At 39.0% G+C, this 17,003-nt stretch overlaps 1 protein-coding gene across 6 annotated transcripts in view; it reads right to left on the reverse strand.

Moving 5' to 3' along the window:
* The window catches only part of Exoc6b (exocyst complex component 6B), a 521,360-nt gene that overhangs the window by 190,846 nt on the left and 313,511 nt on the right, over nucleotides 1-17,003 (reverse strand). For all 6 annotated transcript variants that reach the window (XM_052174154.1, XM_052174153.1, XM_052174155.1 and 3 more), the window contains exon 19: nucleotides 4,212-4,353. In XM_052174154.1, coding sequence (XP_052030114.1) covers nucleotides 4,212-4,353 — 142 coding nt within the window. The remainder of the gene's footprint in view (nucleotides 1-4,211; nucleotides 4,354-17,003) is intronic.

A 17,003-nucleotide genomic window follows, 5' to 3' on the forward strand; every position in this document is an offset into this window, starting at 1 on the left:
TAGGTTTATTAGAATGGTGTCAGGCTATGTGATGGCTAGTTTCCAGGTAAATGCTGATACTAAGTTTCAGTAAAACTGTCAAGTCCCTTCAACAGTGACTTCATGACTTTCCTATTGGTGTGATAAGATATTAATGTAACTTACAGAAGAAAGAACTTATTTGGGACCATAGGTTTCCAAAGGTTAACTGGAGTCCATGAACATGATGGCTAAGAACAGGGCAGTCGTGGTGCTGGGTCAATGCCTATTTATATCTTGATCCTCAATCACCAGGTAGGGAGGGCTAAATGGGAATGGCATGGGGTTTTGAAACTTCTAAACTCACCCCAAGTCACACACCTCCTAATTATTCCCAAACAGTTCCACCAAATGGGGACCAAGTATTCAACCATGAGCCTATGGGGATGATTCTCATTCAAACTTTCACAAGAAGTCTCAAGGTGAATGTTGATGCTAGTTTTATTAGCAGAACAGTCAGGTCCTGCACCTTAATTAACTCTGAAGCTACTCCAATACTACATGGCCTTCCTGCCAAAATGCTGGCTCTTATAAACTGGAAACTTCTTTGACATAGTTAGCAAACTAGTGTGCTCCCACCTCTTAAGAGGATGATCTCTGCATTGCATTCATACTGTTAATGGATAATTGCCTCTGCACTGAGGAAGTGGACTCACCTGAAGATCTCACAAAAAGTTGTTCATTCATCTAAATACAAACAACTTGAGGAGCAGGTTCTAAAGGTGACATTTTTTCACTCTGCACTATTCTGGCTAGAACATTTCTCTTCTTCTCAGTCTTATGCTCCACTGTTTCTCCCTCTATCTGCTGTGCCTCTTAGCTTTATAGATGCACAATGACAGAGTCCATCAACCATTGCCTTTCACTCATCATGCCTTCCATCCCTGTGAAACTGACTGGAATTTAACTTAGCTGTTGCTTCTCTTCCTCCTAACACAAAGAATAGTCCTTCTTTCTTCAACTCAAGAGAATGGCTTTCTTCTTGGCTTCAGTAATCAATTATGATTAATCTAGCCAGTGTGCATGCTTCTATCCTTCTAGCAAATAATTGGTTAAGACACAAATTATGGGAATGAATTTTGGCTAATTGTATGCAAAAGCATCTACTAAGTACCTTCTAGGAAGAATTTTTCACTACTGAGTATTACCACACCTACATGAAATCTCCAGCATTAGCCCTGTATTAGATGTAGGGTTGGTTGCTGTTTTGTACTATTAACAGTGTCCTTTGCCTTACAGAAGCTTTGCAATTTTATGAGGTCCCATTTGTCAATTCTTGATCTTAGAGCATAAGCTATTGGTGTTCTGTCCAGAAACTTTTACCCTGTGCCCATGTGCTCAAGGTCCTTCCCCTCTTTCTTTTCTGTTAGTTTCAGTGGACTTCAGCTTTGTATAAGGTGATAAGAATGGATCAATTTGCATTCTTCTACATGCTAACCTCTAGTTGAATCAGCACCATTTGTTAAAAATGCTGTCTTTTATCCACAGGATGGTTTTAGCTCCTCTGTCAAAGATCAAGTGACCATTGGTGTGTGGGTTCATTTCTGGGTCTTCAATTCTATTCCATTGATCTACCTGCCTGTCACTGTACCAACACCATGCAGTTTTTATCACAATTGCTCTGTAGTGCTACAGCTTGAGGGCAGGGATGGTGATTCTGCCAGAAGTTCTTTTATTGAGAATAGTTTTCCCTATCCTGTTTTGATGTTGTAGTTGTTCCAGATGAATTTGCAAATTTCTCTTTCTACAAAGAACTCAAGAAGTTAGACTCCAGAGAACTAAATAACCCTATTAAAAACAGAAAATGTGGTATATTTATACAATGGAATACTACTCAGCAATTAAAAACAATGAATTCATGAAATTCATAGGCAAATGGTTGGAACTGGAAAATATCATACTAAGTGAGATAACTCATTCACAAAAGAACACACATGGAATGCAGTCACTGATAACATGGAATGCAGTCACTGATAAGTGGATATTAACCCAGAAGCCCAGAATACCCAAAACACAACCCACATATCAAATCATTCCCAAGAAGAAAGGAGAGGGCCCGGGTCCTGAAAAGGCTTAATGCAGCATTGTAGGGGAATGCCAGGACAGAGGAGTGGGAGGGGGTTGATTGGGGAACAGGCAGAGGGAAGAGGACTGATGGGACTTAGGGGGAGGGGGAAATCAGGAAAGGGAAAATCATTTGGAATGTAAACAAAGAATATAGAAAATAAATAATAAATAAACAAACAAACAAAAAACAGAGAAGACATTGGAAAACTGAAAAGAAGTTAGTACATTTTAAAGTATTCCTTGTGAAAAAAAAAACCACTTGCACATATTGTCTCTTGGTTATTACTAACTGTAATAACTAAAAGTAAAAAAGGAGCTATAATTAATAAGCTATAAGTCACACAAAATTTAACAAAAATCAATATGAAGGAAGACAATGGAGCTCCAGTGCTGCCCCACTGAGGATCTGCAGAGCTCTCTTTTGACCCCCCAGTTGTGTTGTCAGTCTATACCTACCATCTGTTGGAGTCTGGATTCTTATTCTTACTGGTGATATAGTTTTGCCATATTGCAGTTAAACAGTATTTGTAAATGAAAGTCAAGAGAAACACAGCAGCTTCTGTGCTGCTGTTCTCTGAAAATCTACAAATTGATGCTCTGTTGTCCAGTGCAGGGGCTAGCTGTTTCACGAAGGTACCTAACTTTATAGATGTTTATGGTAATGTTATGATGGCTGGAAGTGGAAATCCCTAGAAATGCTATTTAAAGGGCCACCAACGGAAACAAACTGAGCAATTATTCTAAGAGGACAAGGGAGGGAAGCAATTGAACAGTCCTACCAAGCTGCAACACCTATGAAACAGTACAATTACCAGCATGGCAAGTTATGGGTAAAAGGTGCATTCATAGCAACCAGCGACTGTGTAATTGGACTTAGGTCCCACTCAAGAGAAGGAAAATCATTCTGACACTGGAAACCTAGCCAGCTTCCTAGGGTCAGTAAGGTCAATGACATTAGAAAAGAAACTCTTGCTGCTTCTTTCCTAGACCAGCATAATTCCATACTACATTCTAAATCTTATCCTTAGACCACAGATAAAGGTATCTACCAATTCTCATCAAGAAGCCCCTCTACACAGCAAGTGGAGGCCATCACAGAAAACCATAACTGAACATAATAATCATCAGATCATGAGAGCACAGATGAAAGGGATATACCTATAATATTGTTTATACACCAATGGCTCAGGGAACATGGAGTAGAAGGATCAGAAAGATAATAAGAGGCAGAATACCAAGGGGTCTGCTGTGAAATTTCCTCCTAGAGATAGCTAAACAAGATGAAAACAATGGTAATATCAAACGGCCATGTTAACAAGGAATGGGGAACATCTCATGGAATCACACTTCTATACAATCAACTAAAGGCCACAGTGATTGTTGGGAGAAGAATTAGCTTCTCCTAGCGATGAGCTCCTGTACTAGTTGGCCACTACAGTGTGGGAAGCTCTTTGAAACCATATTAATACCACCACCAAAAATATACACACAACAGATAGTATTTACACACACATATGCACACACACACACACACACATTTGTGTATATACAGATTAATTTTAAAAGAGGCTATAACTGGAAAACTGGAATACCCAAAACACAATCCACACATCAAATGAGGTACAAGAAGAACGGAGGAGTGGCCCCTGGTTCTGGAAAGACTCAGTGTAGCAGTATAAGGCAAAACCAGAACAGATAAGTGGGAAGGGGTGGGTGGGTGGGAGAAGAGGGGGAGGGAAGGGGGCTTATGTGACTTTCGGGGAGTGAGGGGCCAGAAAAGGGGAAATCATTTGAAATGTAAATAAAAAATATATCAAATAAAAAAAAAGAGGCTATAAACTTGTAAGTTGCAGGTGCCATGGAAGGAGTGGAATGGAAGGTAAATGGGAGGGGCTGGAGGAAAAAAGGGAGGAGAAAAGAGATATAATTATACATCAATTAAAACATTTTTATAAATCAATATAAAAATAAAAACAAAATGTCATTCAAGATACATTTCCCATCCAGATACTTTCTGATACTATGAGGAACACTGATTCAACAGGCCTAAAAGTGTTGGGCTTTCCTTTCACATCAAAGACAATGCAAGTTTATAAAAAGCAAGCAAAGGGGGTTGAGAGACTTACGTTCACATTCTCTGACATCCAGGCTGAACTGCTGTAATGCTCCCAAGGTGAGCTGCCGTACTTCCGCTTCTAGCAATAGCTGCATCAACGATGTGGCTAAATGCTTGCAAGCCGACATACAGGCTGTTTGGGCCACCTTTCCCTAAAATACAAACACGTAAACCAGAAAATGGGTTAAAACCAAATGCCATCCAAATCTATTTATTCATTTGTTTATTTTATGTATTTAAGTCAGCTATCCCAGGATGACTTCAGACTTGCTATAAAGCCTTTGATTTCTGATCTTACTGTCTCAACCTCCAAAATGTAATGTTCTAAGTGGGAACTACTATGTCTATATTATGTGATTCTAGGGTCAACCTAAGGCCTCTGAGTACTCTAAGTAAGCACTGTACCAACTGTGAACATCCCTAGATATGAAACATGTGAAAAAATTGGCATAACTTCCCAGGAACCCTGGGTCACTTCTTAGTCTATTGCTCATCAACTTCTTGTTAAGCTCATCTAAGGCTTCTTCAACATTAAACCACTTTCATGAACACAGCAGTCAGTTTGTTCTAAGCTCTAGCCACAGTCTTCCTAGGCCAATAGCACTGCCATTCTTCCAGGTTTTCCAGCAGGATCACCACCCTGCACTCCTGGCTGTCTAACAGAAAGCACCCAATCCAAAACGCAAGGATAAGGCTGGTACTAGTTACATCATCATGGCTAACAATGGGCATCTTTTTTCTGTATTATACTTTCGCTAAGTATATATTGATAACTATGAAGGGATAATCTTATTTTTATTCTAAAATTTCTAAAGTTTCAGCTGTTGTTCTCCAGCCCTATCACATCTATAAGAATCCTACTATTATTCTTACTACTCCCTCAATGTGACTTTGTTCTTTACCAGGTGTTAAAGCACAGGGGTTCATGTAGACTAGGCGACCTCAAATGAGCTACGAAGCTGAGGGGTCTTGAACTCCTGATCTTCATGTCTCTACTGGCCAAACACTGTGATCAAAGGTATATAATATATCACACTTTAGGGAGTGCTGGCAATGAACCTAGGGCTTTGTGCATATTAGGTGACCATTTTAACAATTGAGCTGCATCCCAACTCCATTAAGATTTCTTTTTCTCTACATTTAACATCAGTAACCTCACTATTATTTACTTAAAACAAACAAACAGACAAATGGGTCTTTCAATGTACTACATTTGTCTCAATGAGCTTGCAGAATCATCTCTACTATAGAGGCACTTTGAGTACCACCTCCTTGAGTGATGCTTTTGTGCTTCCATCTCTCTTTCCTCGCCCGGAACACTGCATGACCCATGCAGACTCAGTCAGTTGCATTTTGGGTTTTTTCTTTGACGCACTCAACAGAAACTTAGTTGAAATAGTTGAAATCTTGATCTTCTTAAGGAATTGTCAACTGCTGTTGTTCACTTAGGATAAGTTGGTTAGAATATATTGTCATTGGGAGAATAAAATATATCGTAGACCTTTCAACTCTTCTCCACAAATTTCCTTTTTCTCTCTGAGCTTGGGGATGGGAGGGAGGAGGCCCTTTCTGTTTCTTCTTCTTTCTACTTCTTTCTGGTTTGAACAAGTCCTTGTGACATAATCAAGCCTAGCACAAATTTGAATTCCTATTTCTGCCTACCAAGTAGCACTACCATACTCAGCTAATCTGGAAGAACTTTCTACAGGTTTGATCTTGGGTTTACTCATCTTGAACTCACCTTTAAGTCCATTGTTTAATGTATTTAATGTACCTTTTAAAAATCATCTAATAAGACCAGTTGCAGTAGTGTACATCTGGAATTGTAACACTTAAATGGTAGCAGTCCAGGGTTTGAAGCCAGCACAGTGTAAAACACCCCCTTCCTCATGCTCAGTGCATATGAGTCTTTAATTGTAGATTTTGCTATTTTAGAATAAACAATAAATATTAATCTTGTTCTTTTTTGCTATTTTTCCATTTTCCTTACTATGAAGGGTTGTTGTTGTTGTTTGTTTGTTTGTTTGTTTGCTTGCTTTTTGTTTTTTGTTAATATCAGTATGTGAGTCATGTCAGGATCTATGCCTATTAACTATGTGAGCTTTTACTGTAAGTTCATTTTTTCCTTCTTACTAGCATTTTAGAAAGTCCTGTTTTGTACATGTGCCCAGTAAGGAGATGTTATACAGTCTCTAGATTAACTTCTCAGCCTCAAGAGAGCTTGGAAATTTGTTCTAGAAAGCAGCTACATAGGTGGATTGTCTTGGTTATTTCTACTTCTTTTTAAACTCTATTACTGTGGATGTATGCTCGTCCTGCCTTTACTCTCAGGCCCTTGTTGTGAGTTTCTATGCATGGCCCTACTGGCATTTCAGCTAAACAGCATAGTGTTCCACAGCTCTCCAGCGACAATCCTCTGTTTGTCTGGCTGTCGACTTCTAGGATATCTGTTGATTCAGTTCTCAGCCAGCAGCAGCAATTTTCTTCCAAGTCCCCATACTGTCTATCTGCCTGGGAAGCTTAACAACTAGCCAATGACCAAAGTAACTAAAGTTTTTTTGGATAGTTCTTCCTCTTTTCTCACTTCTTTGGTATTTTGCTTATTTAATTATAATCCTACTGATATCACATTAGTTTGCCTGAAGTATCTCCCTCATTAGGCAATGCTATGATTTCATATTTTCTCAAAAAAATTTACAATGGTGGGTGATTAGATGTTAAGTCCAACATCAGTGCTACACAGCCAGTACTTTAAAAGAATCATTGTTTTCCTTTTAAAAATGTTCAGTCTTTTTTTTTTTTTTTTTTGGTTTTGTTTGTTTGTTTTTTAAAGACAGGTTCTTACTTGGTAGCCAAAGCTGCCTCAAACTTGCACCAATATTTCTGCTTGAGCCTTCTGTGCAGTAGGATCACAGGTGTGCAGCACTGCACAGGGTCTACCCGAACATCACTGTCCCATTATACAGCCCAGACTGGCCTCCAACTAGTCAGCCTCCTGCTTCAGTCTCCTGCTTATTGGCATTACAGCACATGGCACCACATTTGGCTCAGAGTCTTTTAAATTTATCAGTTTATATCAAACTAGGGGTGGGAGACAGCCCTATAGGAGTCATTTAAAGAAAGTCTTCCTAGTTAACAGTTTCCTGTTTCTGAGTACTAAGCACTCAGTACTTTCTATCACTACTTGGCAAAATTGTGCTTCATAAAAATTCTATGTGTCTTTTAAACTAAAATTGACAATAAAAAATGAAGAGTGGACCACTAATGAGTGCACATATAGAAACATGCCCAAGAACACTGGCTTTAACTGTCCTCTCCATTTTACCATGAGCAAACTAAGATTATTTTAATGGCTGGGTTAAAAAAAAAAAATCAATGCTACTTCCAGCACAGTTCCTCACTTGCACTAAGTGCTTAGCAAGTGTAATACACTTAGAATTATTATTCCTGCGGTGCTAAATATAGCACTGGGTGTATGTGCTTAAAATGTTTTATGGATTCAAAATATTTTGTTGCTCACGTCTTCTACAGAATCACATTATTTTCTACGTTGAAACCAATGGGGGAAAAGTAAGAGAGCACTTCCTTCTGAAGCAAATCAAGGGAAGCATACAATTAAATGCTAAATTGAGAAGAGTAAATGCTAAGCCCTATCTGATTTTAGAAGAAAAGGTTACAAGGCCAAAATAGTTATAGAAGCTTCACAGGAGAGGTGGGGATTGCTGGGTGAGCCTAAGCACATTTCCAGCACAGCAAATGGACATTGTCTTAACTGACTCACAAGTCAAAATGAAGGTACCACACAGTATTCTACAAAGAACAACTCCTGCACTGTGGGCTCCCACAGAATGAGTCCTCCCAGCAAAACATAAACACTTCCTTTCTGTCTCCATAACTCCTGTTCAGGTTACAGGTCAATTTCATTCAGCCTGCCCATCAACACAAAAAGGTTTTTGAAGGTATTCAGTCTCTAATGTGAGGGCTATTTCACCAGACAGCAACCTAGACATCAACAAATCAGAATCAAATATTAATGAGCCAAAGGTCATGATGAGGTAATCTCCAAGGTTCTACTGGTTCCTGTTCTCTGACCCTATCCAATTGCCCCTGCCCTTTCTCTGTGCCTTTTTTTTTTTTACATACATTTACAATCATGGGCTCATTTTCAAGACACACCCTCTGGACTGTAATTTCACTTAAAGTATGTTTTAAGTGGAGGACTCCCAGATGCCAGATAGCAACCCAAGGGTGATCCAAATAAAAGGGAAACGCTCTAAAACCGAAATCTGATTTTGAAATTTGATTTTTAACTACTAGAACATGGGAAAGGCGAGGAAAAAGGAAACCCCTATTTCAAACTTTCCAATAAGCTATTTAATAAAGTGACAAATCAGAGCATATTAAACTATTAACCAAAGCTTCCAGGAAAACCTGTATAATCCCAATTGTTTATTCAAGACCTTTACAAACCTCATAAAAAATTAAGTGGGTTTGGAAAAAACACACACAGCCATAGGAGAAAGTTTACAAAATACAATGGTGCCGACGCCTGCCTGTCTGCCAGCCAGTCCCTTTAACTCCAGTGTAGTCTTATTACTCAGTTCTTAACTGTCAGTTCCTCAGTAAGAGTACTGTCCCTCCCAAACACCTCATTAGCTGCCTTGCCTTCTTGCTTTCTTGAACTAATGCATCCTGTAGGTGCTCTGCTTTTTTATTCTCTGCCAATAACAAATGCTTCATTTCAGAATACGTAAAACCTTGAGAAGACTCTCACGAGAAACTCATTTAAAAATCCTTATGTGAATTTAACTAGATTTTTAATTAATTTCACCATGGGAGGAAAGGACATTCGCAGCATGTCCATTAATGAGAATCAATAGTAAAATAAGACAGGCCTGAAGAAAGGCAAGACTCTGGTTCCCATCAACCTTGAATCAAATCTTCGCCTTTCACTCATGTAACCTTAACAGCATTAGTTAATCTTGGTTGGACACAGCTTCCTCACAAGTAATCAGGGATAACAATGCCAGTCTTGACTGTGTATATGAATGAAAATGGAATCCAGAGCTGTTTAGCCTGCAACAGCTACTTTGTTACAAGATGCTCTTACAACGTAAATAATAACCACCCGTGGTTTAAGGAAAATTTAAAGTGAAATTGCTTGAGTTTCCCAGGCAGAATTAAATGCTTCACACCTCATTAAAACATAGGTATAGAAAAATACAACATAAAATGTTAACATGAAGTAGGCTCATCAATAACCTTCTGGAACCAAGAAATTCACTGAGTTCATTAAATTATAGAAAACAGAGAAATGCAAAAATTACTGTTTGGGAAGAAAAATATTCACAAGTCATTTAAATCTCAAATAAACGTACATATTCTTTCCATTCATTTTTCCTTCTGAATAGCTTGAGAAGGAAGCTATAAAGACGGGGTTCCTTTGGGCCTGATACAAAGGCTTCAGAACATCTTAAAAGTTAGAGAGTAGAAAACCCAAAGAACTACCTTGTACACTAGGAATTTGATATCACACAACTCAGTAAAGTGTAAGGAAGTCAATAGCTAGTTGAAATAAAAACTAACAAGCTATCTATCTAGCTAACAGCCCCTTCAATACACCTTTTCTTTAGTACTTCCAAAAGTAGAGACCCAGAAAGGGGCAAAAAGCTTCAAAATGTTTAATTGAAGACCAATAAAACCAGAGACAAAGCTGGAAGCTCAATGGAAGAAAATCTGCCCAGAATTCTAAATATGGAATGAGACATACTTCAAAAGCACTCTACTACTCATACACAGTTCTGGATGATGCCGAAAATTAGAAGCATGGCAGGTCTACCTGTTTCTCCTCTTTCATCATAGGACTGTTCCATTTGTTCCCATCTTCTAGGCTTCTTTCTTATGTAAACATGAAGAGTTGAAAGGTGAAGGGCAAATTAAGCTAAGTACCATTGCCAAGATATTCTTCTAGGAAAAGTCCGTGAAGATCTTACACAACTGTGGTCAGGGAATGGGGTGTGCTGGATGACCTTGACCCCCAACCTGACCAAATGCAGAGGTGCCCAGGAGGGTAACATTGCAGCTCTCGCTCTAACATTCTATTTCAGAGAAGGGCATTTTGAAGTATGGAAGAGTAGGAGGATTGTGGGTCCAGAAAAGGATAGGAACTTCACAGGAAGACCAAAAGATTCAACTATCCTGGACCCTTGAAGTTCTCAGAGCCTGAACCACCCAGCCCAAGAACACACATGGGATGGACCTAGGCCTCCCCACACATATGTAGCAATGTGCAGCTTGACGTTCATATGGGTTCTGAACAACTGGATCTGGGGCTATCCCAAAAGCTGTTGCCTGTATATCGCATATGTTCTACTAGCTGGGCTGCCTTGTCTGACCTTGGGGAGAGAGATAGCACCAGGAGGTGGTGGATCGAGGATGCCCAGCAGAGAAGGAGAGAAGAGGAGAAGGGGGAAAGGATTGTGGGAAGGGGTGACCAAGATGGGGATAGTGAACAGGATGTTAAGTGAGTAAATTAAAAACAATTAAATTAAAAATAAATAAATAAGTGGATACTAACCTAGAAAACTGGAATACCCAAAACATAATCCACAAAACAAATGAGGTACAAGAAGAACGGAGGAGTGGCCCCTTGTTCTGTAAAGACTAAGTGAAGCAGTACTGAACAAAATCAGAACAGGGAAGTGGGAAGGGTTGGGTGGGAAAACAGGGGGAGGGAAGGGGACTGATGGGACTTTCGGGGAGTGGGGGGTCCAGAAAAGAGGAAATCATTTGAAATGTAAATAAATATATCAATAAATTAAAAAAAATAAAATAAATAAATAAAAAAGGAATGAAAGGGAGCAAGCTAGAGAGCAAAGCATTGCTAGCCTTTGGTTCCTGGCTGTCATGATCTAAGTTTCCCTGACAGAATGGACTGGAACATACTATACCATACCCAGAAATAAATCTGTTCTTCTATAAGTTGTGCTGTTTAGGGACTCTGCCATAGCTGTGAAACACTAACATAGCAGGGGTACACAGGGCATAGGAAAACTACTACAAGAAGCAAGAATAGACTCTCTAATTGTCAGGTCTTTAGACCCAACACAGAGGTACAATTCAGTTTTCTGTGGCTGCCAGCTCGGCAATTTTCAAGTACTATTATTTTTTTGTGAAAGCCAATGCAACACAGCATGGAACCTAATTAAAGCCCAGGTAAGTTTAACAACTGTCTAAAATAAATGTAGATGCTAGTCAACAACTGAGGAAAGCATGTAAGCTAAGAAAATTGTTTGAATACCAGTGTTGTTGATCTAAAAGACTAGAACAACAAAGGTAAAGAGAAACTTTAAACATTTTCATAAAAATAAATAATAATTTTGATGCTTAGATAAAAATTTAAAATCCTAGGGTGGAGTATTTGGGGGGAAATTAAGGTTTATACTTTTCAAAGTTCTAAGTATGCGCAAAAATTAAGCAGATTTGACCTATGTTACAAATACACATAGAGAAATTTAAAAAGAAATAGTGTGAAATCACACAGTACAGATGAAATGAAGTTGCTAATTGAATATTGTCGAAATAACCTTGACGAAAGGCAAAGGCAAATCACAAAGCTAAGTGGTAAAACTAGCACATAAATTCCTGGGTAATAATATAAGAGAAGAAAGAGAATTGTTATATACTAATGAGAAATATCTTTATACCTAACATAAGAGTATCACTTCCTATAATCATTCTAAAATATAAAACTACTAGCTGCCAAGACCTTCAAACAACACAAAACAGTCCACTAAATCAGGTTAGAAAACACAAGAGGGAATAGACAGCAGCAGACCATTGCAGAATACACGAAGATTGATGCATGGAGCATAATGGTCAGTGGGGTAGAAACAACGGGAGTGACATGACTACACAGACACGCCTAGGTGCTGTGTGATAGTAGTTAGGATGAACATCCTAGGAATGGCAACTGCAGTACTGTGCAGCCCAAAGGACACTCTGACACTAGTGTTTCTCTCTGTTAATTAATTAGGCAGTGGCTTTCATTATAACATTTTCATACTTTTGTTTCCCTGCACCAGAATCTAATGTGTGTCCCTCCCTCTCAACATAAGCAGGTGAGCAAGAACCTAAAAATTTTCACATGCCAAATAAAACAAGGTTTTTATGTAATGATAGATCTGAACAAAGTTCGAATTTTAAATTTACAGAAACTAGAGGGCGGAAAAAACCTTACCTGTTGTAGTAGTAAGGAAATATTTTTTATAGAATATATATGCTAATGATTAAATTCAAAATTGATATGCTGAACCTAACAGAAAGCCTTCTGTTCATAATGGTCTGGCTAAGAACAATAAAAATAGGTATATAGTAGCTTTTTAGACTAGATAATACAAGTAAGAATATACCATTAATCTTATAACTTAGCAAAAATGACAACCAAAAACCAAGAACCAAAGCAAAAACGAAACAAAGACCAAATACCAAAACCACAATACACTTTAAAGTAAGGGGGAAAGTCTAGTGGGCATATGACAGAAGACCATAAACAACTGAGGAGAACTCAGTAATGCTCATCACAATCAAGTGTTGAGGAGACAGGCAGACAAGGAGGCAGACAGACAGACAGACAGATGAACACACACACACACACACACACACACAAACACACACGCACATACACAATGTGGGGGGGGGCAGACAAACAGACACAGACAAAAATAAATGTTGGCAAGAACTATCTAGAGTTGCTTCTCTTATACACTGCTTTTGGGGATATTTAATACTACAGCACCTTTCAGAAAAATCTGTCAATTTCTGAAAAAGTTGAACATATTGATTTTGACACAGAATAAAAATGAAAATAAATGGAACCAATGAAATGACCATGTGGTTTTTTTCTTTGAGTTTGTTTATGTAGTGGATTGCATTGATGGATTTCCGTATATTGAACCAACCCTGCATCCCTGAGATAAAGCCAACTTGATCATGGTGGATGATCGTTTTGATGTGTTCTTGGATTCGGTTGGCAAGAATTTTATTGAGCATTTTTGCATCGATGTTCATAAGGGAGATTGGTCTGAAGTTTTCTTTCTTTGTTGGATCTTTGTGTGGTTTTGGTATCAGCGTAATTGTGGCTTTGTAGAAGGAATTGGGTAGGGTTCCTTCTGTTTCTATTTTGTGGAATAGTTTGAAGAGTATTGGTGTTAGGTCTTTTTTGAAGGTCTGATAGAATTCTGCACTGAAACCATCTGGTCCTGTGCTTTTTTTGGTTGGAAGACTTTCTATGACACCTTCTATTTCTTTAGGGGTTATGGGACTGTTTAGATGATCTATTTGGTCCTGATTTAATTTTGGTATTTGGTATCTGTCTAGGAAATTGTCCATTTCCTCCAGATTCTCCAGTTGTGTTGAGTATAGGCTTTTGTAATAGGATCTGATGATTTTTTGGATTTCCTCAGTTTCTGTTGTAATATCTCCCTTTTCATTTCTAATTTTGTTAATTTGGATACTTCCTCTGTGCCCTTTGGTCAGTCTGGCTAAGGGTTTATCTATCTTGTTGATTTTCTCAAAGAACCAGCTCCTGGACTCGTTGATTCTTTGTATGGTTCTCTTTGTTTCCACTTGATTGATTTCAGCCCTGAGTTTGATGATTTCCTGTCTTCTACTCCTCCTGGGTGAATTAGCTTCTTTTTGTTCCAGGGCTTTCAGGTGTGTCATTAAGCTGCTGGAATATGCTCTCTCCCTTTTCTTTTTGGAGGCACTCAGGGCTATGAGTTTTCCTTTTAGCACTGCTTTCATTGTGTCCCAGGATGCTGAGAAAGCATTTGAAAAAATTCAGCGTCCTTTCATGCTTAAAGTCTTGGAAATAACAGGAATTCAAGGCCCATACCTAAACATCGTTAAAGCAATATACAGCAAACTGGTAGCCAGCATCAAACTAAATGGAGAGCAACTTGAAGCAATCCCACTAAAATCAGGGACTAGACAGGGCTGCCCCCTTTCTCCTTATCTTTTCAATATTGTACTTGAGGTACTAGCTCGGGCAATTAGACAACATAAGGAGGTCAACGGGATACAAATTGGAAAGGAAGAAGTCAAACTATCATTATTTGCAGATGACATGATAGTCTACCTAAGTGACCCAAAAAACTCCACTAGAGAACTCCTACAGCTGATAAACAACTTCAGCAAAGTAGCAGGTTATAAAATCAACTCAAGCAAATCAGTGGCCTTCCTATACTCAAAGGATAAGCAGGATGAGAAAGAAATTAGGGAAATGACCCCCTTCACAATAGCCACAAACAGTATAAAGTACCTTGGGGTGACTCTTACCAAACATGTGAAAGATCTGTATGACAAGAACTTCAAGACTCTGAAGAAGGAAATGGAAGAAGACCTCAAAAAATGGGAAAACCTCCCATGCTCATGGATCGGCAGGATCAATATAGTTAAAATGGCCATTTTGCCAAAAGCAATATACAGATTCAATGCAATACCCATCAAAATCCCAACTCAATTCTTCAGAGAGTTAGAAAGAGCAATTTTCAAATTCATCTGGAATAACAAAAAACCCAGGATAGCTAAAACTATTCTCAGCAACAAAAGAAATTCTGGGGAATCAATATCCTTGACCTCAAGCAATACTACAGAGCAATAGTGTTAAAAACTGCATGGTATTGGTACAGTGACAGGCAGGAGGATCAATGGAACAGGATTGAAGATCCAGAAATGAACCCACACACCTATGGCCACTTTATCCTCGACAAAGGGGCTGAAAATATCCAATGGAAAAAAGATAGCCTTTTCAACAAATGGTGCTGGTTCAACTGGAGGACAGCATGCAGAAGAATGCGAATTGATCCATCCTTGTCTCCTTGTACTAAGCTCAAATCCAAATGGATCAAGGACCTCCACATAAAGCCAGACACTCTCAAGCTAATAGAAAAGAAACTGGGGAAGACCCTTGAGGACATCGGTATAGGGAGAAAGTTTCTGAACAGAACACCAATAGCATACGCTCTAAGAACAAGAATTGACAAATGGGACCTCATAAAATTACAAAGTTTCTGTACGGCAAAGAACACCATCAAAGGGACAAATCGGCAACCAACAAATTGGGAAAAGATCTTCACCAATCCTACATCAGATAGAGGGCTAATATCCAATATATATAAAGAACTCAAGAAGTTAGACTCCAGAAAACCAAACAACCCTATTAAAAAATGGGGTACAGAGTTAAACAAAGAATTCTCACCTGAATAACTTCGGATGACAGAGAAACACCTTAAAAAATGCTCAACTTCATTAGCCATTAGGGAAATGCAAATCAAAACAACCCTGAGATTTCACCTTACACCAGTCAGAATGGCTAAGATTAAAAATTCAGGAGACAGCAGGTGTTGGCAAGGATGTGGAGAAAGAGGAACACTCCTCCACTGCTGGTGGGGTTGCAAATTGGTACAACCACTCTGGAAAGCAATCTGGCGGTTCCTCAGAAAACTGGGCACCTCACTTCCAGAAGATCCTGCTATACCACTCCTGGGCATATACCCAGAGGATTCCCCACCATGTAATAAGGATACATGTTCCACTATGTTCATAGCAGCCCTATTTATAATTGCCAGATGCTGGAAAGAACCCAGGTATCCCTCAACAGAAGAGTGGATGCAAAAAATGTGGTATATCTACACAATGAAGTACTATTCAGCCATTAGAAACAATGAATTCATGAAATTCTTAGGCAAATGGATGGAGCTAGAGAACATCATACTAAGTGAGGTAACCCAGAATCAAAAGGTGAATCATGGTATGCACTCACTAATAAGTGGATATTAACCTAGAAAACTGGAATACCCAAAACATAATCCACACATCAAATGAGGTACAAGAAGAACGGAGGAGTGACCCCTTGTTCTGAAAAGACTCAGTGAAGCAGTATAGAGCAAAATCAGAACAGGGAAGTGGGAAGGGTTGGGTGGGAAAACAGGGGGAGGGAAGGGGACTGATGGGACTTTCGGGGAGTGGGGGTCCAGAAAAGGGGAAATCATTTGAAATGTAAATAAATATATCAATAAATTAAAAAAAAGTTAAAAAAATGGAACCCCGACTATAGTTTTAAGATCACATAGAAAACTATATACCATGACTCACCCACCCCCAATTTAATGGATTAATGAATATAAAACAAGTAATGTGGTAGGTGCTTGTACTGGTTAGTTTCGTGTGTCAACTTGACACAGGCTGGAGTTATCACAGAGAAAGGAGTTTCAGTAGAGGAAGTGCCTCCATGAAATCCAACTGTGGGGCATTTTCTCAATTAGTGATCAAGTGGGGAGGGCCCCTTGTGGGTGGTTCCACCTTTGGGCTGGTGTTCTTGGGTTCTATAAGAAAGCAGGCTGAGCAAGCCAGGGGAAGCAAGCCAGTAAGAAACATCCCTCCATGGCCTCTGCATCAGCTCCTGCTTCCTGACCTGCTTGAGTTCCAGTCCTGACTTCCTTTAGTGATGAACTGCAACGTGGAAGTGTAAACTCAATAAACCCTTTCCTCCCCAACTTGTTTCTTGGTGGAACAATAAATATATGTTATATGGTAACACAAAAGGTACATCCGTAGTGAAATAAACCACTGCAAGGAAGACAGAGATTTCCAGGAAGATATTGTTGCTGATATTGAAAATCAATGGTGACAGCACTGGGAAGCTGGTTCAAGTCACCAGAAATACCAGTACAGGTTTGAGAAAACTCTGGGTTACAAAGTAAGCTCCAGGCTAGTCTGAGCTACAGAGTGAGCACTTACA

The sequence above is a fragment of the Apodemus sylvaticus genome, chromosome 2, assembly GCF_947179515.1.
Source record: "Apodemus sylvaticus chromosome 2, mApoSyl1.1, whole genome shotgun sequence".
In the NCBI taxonomy this organism is placed as follows: Eukaryota; Metazoa; Chordata; class Mammalia; order Rodentia; family Muridae; genus Apodemus; species Apodemus sylvaticus.